Genomic DNA, 8,955 nt, shown 5'->3' with positions numbered 1-8,955 from the left:
GAAGCAACATGCTGTGTATATATGAGTCTAAGTAAGACTGCAGCTGAATGCTGTCGCAACTGAGCACACTGCGGTAACAGACCAAACGGTTACGTGTTCAACACTGGGCATGAAAAGTTGCTGATGCACAGTCACCTTACAGGAAACAATGTAAACCGGCTGATTCATTGAGACCCCTCGGGGAGAGTGTTCCCAACTTGTGAATCCAGCGGGCCTCTCTCCTGAGTAGACGCAGAGACCTGTCATCACTAATCATATACTTCAATTGGGAGATGTTATGTCCTAGTTGTAGATAGTGCCTCCCAACTGGTTGGTCACTATGTCTGCTATTGTAAGCCGCCCGGATAGCAGTCTTATGGGCTGCCATTCTCTCAAGGTGTGCTCAGTTTTGCCTACATACGCCAGGCCGCAGGGACAGGTTATTACATAGACAATAAATCACATGGTGCACGTGACCCTATGTCGGATCATGTACCTGTGCCCTGAATGGGGGTGAGGGAAATCTTTGCCAACTGTAAGATCCCCACATACGGCACAATTGAAACAGCGAAAACAACCCTTTTTGAGTTGTAGAAAGGATTGTCAATTATCAATGATACATCGATGATGTATTCATAATGTGGCTAGATGACACCAGCTCACTTGAATGTTACATTAACACACTTAATGCCACAGGACATCCTGTACAACTGACATACTGCATGAGCACTGAACAAGTTCATTATCTTGATGTTCTGGTAAGCCTCAATGCGGGCAAAATTAACACCGAATTATTTTGCAAAACGACTGACCGCAACACAGTACTGCATGCTGGAAGTTTTCATCCCCCCCAAATTAAAATTCTCACTCCCCTATTCACAGTTTTTAAGAGCAATTAAAATATGCTCTGACCAGGCCACTGCCATCTCTCATCTCATATTGATAGAATGTTAGCCAATTTTCTTGAACGAGGCTACTCAGTTGATTTATTAACTAAAGCAATGACCAAAGCACTTTACTCGTCCCGTGCAGACACTCTCAAAACACGACCCAAGAAGAAATTATCTAATATTATTCCGTGGGTCAATCACTTTAATTGTGACAGCCAAAAGATCAACTCCAATACACGCGATTTATGGCCAATCTTGAGCACAGACCCTGACCTCAATCTACAGGATTCCTGCATTATGCCATCCTATAGTCGCGGCAGAAATATCAGGGATCTTGTTGTTCGCACAGATATTACAGGGATGCGCAAGGCTAGCTCAGAACAAGGGTCATTTCTAGAACTCAAAAAGGGCTGTTTTCGCTGTTTCAATTGTGCCGTATGTGGGGCTCGTACAGTTGGCAAAGATTTCCCTCACCCCCATTCAGGGCACAGGTACATGATCTGACATAGGGTCACGTGCACCACGCGATTTATTGTCTATGTAATAACCTGTCCCTGCGGCCTGGCGTATGTAGGCAAAACTGAGCGCACCTTGAGAGAATGGCAGCCCATAAAACTGCGATCCTGGCGGCTTACAATAGCAGACATAGTGACCAACCAGTTGTGAGGCACTCTCTACAACTAGGACATAACGTCTCCCAATTGAAGTATATGACTATTGATCATGAACCTGCCCAGATACGCAGAGGTGACAGGTCTCTGCATCTACTCAGGAGAGTGGCCCGCTGGATTCACAAGTTGGGAACACTCTCCCCGAGGGGTCTCAATGAATCAGCCGGTTTACATTGTTTCCTGTAAGGTGACTTTTCATGCCCAGTGTAACCGTTTGGTCTGTTACCGCAGTGTGCTCAGTTGCGACAGCATTCAGCTACAGTCTTACTTAGACTCATATTTACACAGCATGTCGCTTCACACCTATGGCATCTTTATTATACATTATGCTTCATTGTTACAGTATGTTATGTGCGTATTTAACACCACTGCAATTTTTTCTTTGTATTTCAGGCTACCATGGCAACCAGCGTGGTGCGATGACGTCACTATCGTGCGCATCGACCGCAGCACAGCGTGCCGTGGATGCCTGTCTCACTTGGTGGCGGGGTGATATAAGGTACATTTGTAATTTTCTCTGGTTATCCTGATGACAATGTAATCAATACATCGAAAATGTTAGATCCTTGACCTGCGTCCATTGTCTTTATTATCCGGGTGCCGCCGTATTCTGTTGTGTATATATATATATATATATATATATATATATATATATATATATAGCTAGGGTTCTCTCAAAGAGACGCAAGCATTAGCTAAGAATGATACTTTTGATAAAAATAAAGATAGTTTATTTTCAACATAACATGTCAAGTAAATCCTGACTTCACCATAGCCCCGACGTTTCGGTCCTAAAGAAAATGGACCTTTATCAAGGAGCCTGGAGATATACAAATATTGCAGATATGCCCATTAGTGCACAAAAACAAATCTATACATCAGAGAGTGATCAGGTAGCAGTAACTTACGTTTTAGTGGTGAATAAAGGTGAGGATAAAGCTTCAGGAGCGATATGTGTACACCAGCATAGGTGCAGTGGGTGAGACACCCAGAGAGGCTGCAGAGCCTGGTTTAAGTACCTGGAGACCGGAAGTCACTAGGGCGCACGGATACCAACGTGTGCCAGGTGACTGACAGCCTGCTTCGCGCCAAAATAGCGCTAGCAGGATGTAGCGGCCGCGTTTGGAACGCATATGGACCGCATCACGCTGTCACCTCCGGGTACCGGAAGTGACACGCTGTCAGCGTGTGAATGCTGACAGCGTGTGAGCGCTGTAGAAGTCAGTGGAACGCAGCGCTTCCGGCTTAGCGGAGCGTCTGCGTGTCAATCACGTATAGGGCATCTAGGGACAACGGAGGAGAATCACAGAGCCCTGTGAGGGTGCTCTGGAACGCAAGCACTTCCGGCTAGCGGAGTGCTTGCGTGTCAACTCGCGTATAAGGAAGCGGGCGTCAGCAGTAGAAGTTGCGACCGCACCGCTATGTATGGGACAAACTAGCATATGTGGGGCATATAAATAACGAGGTGTAGGGAGCCTGGGAGGACCCCAGGCAATCCAGCACCAAGTTAGGTCTGATGTAGGTACTATAAACCAGGGAAAGGGAGACATAGATAGTCGAAAATGTGTATAAACAAAAAACAATATGTACACCGTGGTAAAGTTATCCAACATTGTGCAAACACCAGTGGAAAAAACTCATGCAACATCGTACAGTATCGTATAAAGTGTTCATAGTGGGTAACATGCTGGAAAAAACTGAGCAAAGAGTGATATGTATCAATGACCCATATAGTTTTAAAGGGAGCCTATGCACCTACCATGGACATGCCACCACAGGTGACAAAGTGGAATGCAGGTAATGGTGTGACATAGTGATATACATTTTAAAAAAGTCAGTCCACACAGTCTCAAGCGCTCTCCCCCTGCAGCTGCTGAATCCCAGGTGAAAATATTTAATCAATGATTATTTCAATGGACAATCTCTATGCAGAAACAGGGATTATCTGCAGTGCTGGGTTAATGTGCAATTCTTTATATGGGGTTCGCAGGTTTTCAAAATTAACAGATTATTCCAGAAGTTTTTTCTTCTTTTACTTAAAAAACTTTTATTTATGAAGCCAATATATATGCAAAAAAACTTTTGCCAAAGATATAAGTAAAAAACTTTTCCCAAAGATATGAATAAAAAATTGCAAAAAATACAAAATATAAAACACAGTATACAGTCTCGTTCCTTGCAGAAAAAAAGTTTTAAAATAGGCTCACCGGACCTCTCGGGGGCAGAATCTCCTACCACTTAGATGTTTCTCAGTGGGATTTCTTTAGCAGGATGAAATGCTGCTCCTTCACTGGTACTCTTCCCTTCAGGCACCACACTGCCACTGTGGTGACCCTTCGGGTTTTCCCTGTGTTTGAATAAAGTATTCCCTCGTGTGTAGGAGATAGGGACAGGTAATCCTAAGAGCAAAAAGAACACACAGCCTGCGTTTCTCTCACCAGCCAGCACCTGCCTGCGCTCGCAGTCTGGCAGGGTCACCGGGACGCTGATCTTTAAATGTATGCTGTGGGGCTCCGATGTTATCTGGATACCTCTCCCAGGCTTCACTTGAATGTATGTGAGCCTCTCGGGGTGCAATTGTATATACCCCGGTACTGCTCCCTTGTGTCTGGCGGCTTTTTACTTTTCTGTGAGCTGCAATCTCCAGCTGCTCATCTACTAGTTTCTGAGGATATTCTGAGGACCAATTTATATTACCCAGATACAGCCAACACATCCAAGTCTTCAAACGCTACATCGACGACATCTTCCTTGTGTGGACTGGCTCCCAGGTTGATTTCACAGATATGATCAACTCTCTCAACACCTTAAATAATCCCATTCGCTTCACATACACCATCAACGCCTCCTCGATCAACTTCCTCGACATCAGTGTGAGCTACACCACTGGCTCACTACAAACCTGCCTATTCAGAAAATCCACGGACAGAAATACATTACTGGTGACCAGCAGCCAACATCCCCCTACCCTCAAAGAGCACCTACCTATTTCGCAATTTATGCAAATAATACGCAATAACACCAACAACACCGTCCTGGATGAACAACTGGCAGAAATGACCAGCAGGTTCAAGTCACGAGGATATTCAAACCATGTACTGAGCAGATGTCTACGCAAAGCTAGGCACAACATGTCGACCCAGAACAACGGTTTAAGAAATGATGCTACCAAAGCGCCTCGCCTAACCTTTGTTAACACCTACAACCACTCTTCCTCTAACATCCAAAAGAGACTCCAGAAGAACTGGTCCATGGTCTCCTCCGACCCCACCCTGAAACTTCAAAAACACATCAGCCCTATGATGTCATATCGTAAAGGCCCGAATCTCAAGGAGCTGCTCATGAGACCAAATGTATGTCCGGAACCTCAACAAAACTCGACCTGGTTAATGACCCAGCGACCCGGATGCTACAGGTGTACAGGATGCACCACCTGCAACAGTATGCTAACTGGTGCTTCCTTCCCCCACCCCCATTCTCTACTCAAACTGCCCGGCTAGCTGCAGTGGGGGAGCAGGACCCGGGCCTCTTCATCTGATCCTGGCCCAGGTAAAAAGTACACCATTCTTGGTGCCACTGGTCACACCAAGCATCATGTACAGCATGGCGTATTGAGGCTAGATGTATGGGGAAATATCTGAATGAGACATATTCTAAAATATTTTGATTTTAGTTTTTTAGTTTAGGAACCTACAGATATGCTCATTTATATCCATGCTGTGATGCGTACATTATATGATGTGCATGCAAATGTAGCCTGCAAATAAAAACAAATTACAATATAGAAAATGTTGCATTTCAATAGTTGTATTTCCTATGGACAAAATAATTTTGGCCTGGAAATGTCAGATCACATTGGAGCCATGGCTCCAGTACTCTATATTTGACATATTCGATAGTAATTAATATTTTTCAATAATTAATTTTTCAAATTTCAATGTCTTAGCATCTCTTCCTAAAGCTATATTTGTTACATCTAGATTTGCACCACGGACTTCTTATAATCACCCCGGAGACTAAGACCAACACTTCAGAGTACAAAGATGTCTCCGTGGCTTAATCTACCAGTTTATAAAATGATTTGTAAGGTAGATCTCTGATTTATTTAATCATGCCGTGTAAGACTTTTTCACGAAATACTTTATAAATGTTCTGTTTTGTTTCAAATTGTGAATTCTAATTATGTAAGTTGATTGTATTATTTGTTTATTTTCTTTGTTAATTTCCATCATCAGACTAAATCATTAAGTAGAGGAACTACTGTATATCAATATTAAGTAGATCACATGTCTTTGAAAACTTGTAAAAGCATACATTTATCTACAAAATATATTCAAAGCAAACTTATTTTGTAAGTCATGTGTATCATCTAGTTTATTATTCGTTTTTACCAATGGTGTTATTTATACATCTAGGGTGAAATTCAGAAGAAGAAATCTCCATTTTTTTAAAAAGCAGCAATCGTTTACACTGCAAAACCAGTTTGATTTTGAAATGGAAATGATTGCCGCTTTAAAAAAAATGGAGATTTTTCCCAAATCTCTCACTTTCTGAATCTCTCATTCTATTAAATTTCTCCCATTATCTTTGGAAATCTTACTGTATATTATTAGGAACATATTTTTTTAATATTTATATGGGGGTAATTTACTAAATTGGAATTCTACTTAACATGGGATGTTGCTATGGGCAAATGATCAGATACTATCTGTTATCTTCTAGAAGGTGCTAAATAAATTAGAAGTAAATTCTGATTGGTTGCCAGTACCATCGTATAACTTTAAAACATATAAAAATTTAAACTTGTTTCTTGTTTCTAAAAATGTTTCTTCTCAGGTAATTCATATTTCCAATCTTATTGTATTGCTAAATTTTTCTACCTTTTATTTTTTTATGAGCTACAGTTGCACAGTTCAAAAATAATTTTTGAAATAAAGGAAATTATGGTGGTACGTTATTAAGTGAATAACACGGATGGTCATCCAATCAGCTGAGCTACTTTTTTCCAGAAAATAATTGGGCTATTTTTGAGATTTTATGCCAATGGATGTTTTAGGGCTATACATTTATCGCCTGTGTTTTTTTTTTTTTTTTTTTTTAAACAGTACCTGTATTGGGGGAGATAAAACATGGGATCCGGCATAAGTCCCCAATACTATGTGCTACCATGGCTCTGAGGGATGGTTATTGGGAATTATACTTTGGGTGTCTAAGACTCAGTTCGCAGCATTTCTGTGCTGGAATTGTGATTTCCTGAGTCTTCCTTTCCCAAGTCCACCTCTCAAATGTAAGTACCAAAACTGTATGTGGACAATGTGGTACGCTATTTTTGTTCATATTAGATTAAGAGTGAGTATGCATGCACTAGGTCATTGAGTAAGTCACTAAGTTTGTGACACACCAATTGAGATTTTCTGTCATGATTTGAGGACAGGTGTGTCGTATGCAGACACATCTGTTAACCCAAGTCAACTACATTGAAGAGAAGAACAATGCACAGTTTTCTGCCCACCACCAAACAAATGTAAAACCTTGTCTCAAATGTCTATAGCATCAATATAAGAGGATGTCGGTGGTAACAGAAGTCACTTTCCTAGGGTTTTCAGATTTTGGTAATACATAGTGTGTCTTGGAGGGTGTAGAGAGAAGGTACTAGTTAATGATGCTTATATATGAAGATGTCTATCATGGTACACAGTACACATGTTGCTATTGAGGTGCTGATGCCTGTCACTGTCAATTATGTACAGGAAGTCCCATAAACCCAAATCAGCACCAGTGCCTTTAAAAATTAGCCAGACACCGTGGCAGAAGGACTATGGGGTTTTAATATTACAACCATTTGAATGTTCTTTAATGTCTGTCCTTCACAGGTCTACCATATACAGTACATGCAATGATTGATTTACAACAAATGCTGTCACCTCCTATGTTTGGAAGGTCCGGGTCTTCAATGAATATGGACAATACATAACTTTATAGGGCTAAAGAAATATAAATATGATATGTTCCATTTACTGTCAATTAAATGTAATTATTGTATTATATAAGAATCTTAATTTATAAAGGTGACGTCACACTTTCAAGAAGGAGCCTTTTGTGTTTTATAAGTTTGTCCTATTTTATTTCCACAAATGTTTCATAACAATCTCACAACTATAATATTTCTGGGATTTAATAACATTAATGGTATGAAATATCTCCTCTTCCTTTTATTTCTTGCAATTTATTGTGCAACATTAATTGGTAACCTTCTGATCATCATGTTGGTGGGTCACAACAAGAGTCTTCACCTCCCCATGTACTACTTTCTCATCCAACTCTCCATGTCTGACCTCATTTTGACCACAGATATTGTCCCCAACCTCCTTCAAGTCATCTTGTTTGATGGAAGCACCATATCCTTCGTAGGTTGTTTCACCCAATTTTCTGTATTTGGCTTCTCTGAGGCTCTGGAGTGCCTTCTCTTGACATTGATGTCTTATGATCGATATCTTGCGATCTGTAACCCTCTAAATTATAACTCGATAATGAGCCCTTTATTCTGCATGGAGCTGATCATTGTGTCTTGGATATCTAGTTGCATTTTTGTATTCATTCAAGCATCACAGATGTGCCAACTAAACTTCTGTGGACCAAACATCATAGACCATTTTTTTTGTGACTTTGACCCTGTTCTTGAACTCTCATGTTCCAGTCTTTTCTCAGTTCGAATAATAGCTAGTATTTTTGGTATTCCATTATTTTTATGTTCTTTTATAGTGATTGCTCTATCTTACTCCTATATAATTTACAGTATTGTTAGAATGACTTCAGTTGTTGGACGGGAGAAAGCCTTCTCAACCTGCAGTTCCCATTTTGTTGTGGTATCTATATTTTATGTTACACTTAATGCTATGTATCTTATGCCAAACAAAGGTAAACCAGTAAATATCGGTAAAGCACTTTCTGTGCTGTATACCGTCATTACTCCATTTTTAAATCCTATAATCTACAGCTTGAGGAACAAAGACATCATAAAAGCATTCAATAAATTCATAAATAAAGAACAAAAGAATCCAAATATATAGGAAACCAAGTACAATATATTGCAAGTGTTTCCATAAAGCTCTGCTTTCACAGTTAATTAAGAAAACAATAGCCTATACTAGTTGGGGGCATTCACTGGTAAAATATATGCAGTTCCCTAGTTCAGGGTTGATGTCACTCTATCCTCAAGGCTCGCTACAAATTGGCATCCAGGCTTTTGATCTACATTGTCTAGGTAGACTATCAAAAGGTTGACAGGGTCAATAGGTCAACATGGTCAAAATGTCAACTTGGTAAAAAGGTTGACAATCATAAGGTCCATGTGGTCAAAAGGTTGACTTTAAAAAGGTCAAAGATGACATGAGTTTTTCATGATTTTGTTTGTA

At 40.4% G+C, this 8,955-nt stretch overlaps 1 protein-coding gene across 1 annotated transcript; it reads left to right on the top strand.

Moving 5' to 3' along the window:
• Positions 1–7,674: 7,674 nt before the first annotated feature.
• Positions 7,675–8,610, top strand: LOC146073458 (olfactory receptor 5P55-like). Its single transcript, XM_083180638.1, has one exon. The coding sequence runs from the start codon at positions 7,675–7,677 to the stop codon at positions 8,608–8,610; it is 936 nt and encodes a 311-aa protein (XP_083036764.1).
• Positions 8,611–8,955: the final 345 nt, after the last annotated feature.

The sequence above is a fragment of the Crinia signifera genome, chromosome 4 (genome assembly GCF_055691185.1).
Source record: "Crinia signifera chromosome 4, ASM5569118v1, whole genome shotgun sequence".
In the NCBI taxonomy this organism is placed as follows: domain Eukaryota; kingdom Metazoa; phylum Chordata; class Amphibia; order Anura; family Myobatrachidae; genus Crinia; species Crinia signifera.
The sequence above is the reverse complement of the archived record's forward strand: the minus strand, read 5'-3'. Positions and strand labels throughout refer to the sequence as shown.

Bases quoted from the DNA above. Each gene is read 5' to 3' on its own strand.
- LOC146073458 (XM_083180638.1), top strand. From the start codon at position 7,675: ATGTTTCATAACAATCTCACAACTATAATATTTCTGGGATTTAATAAC.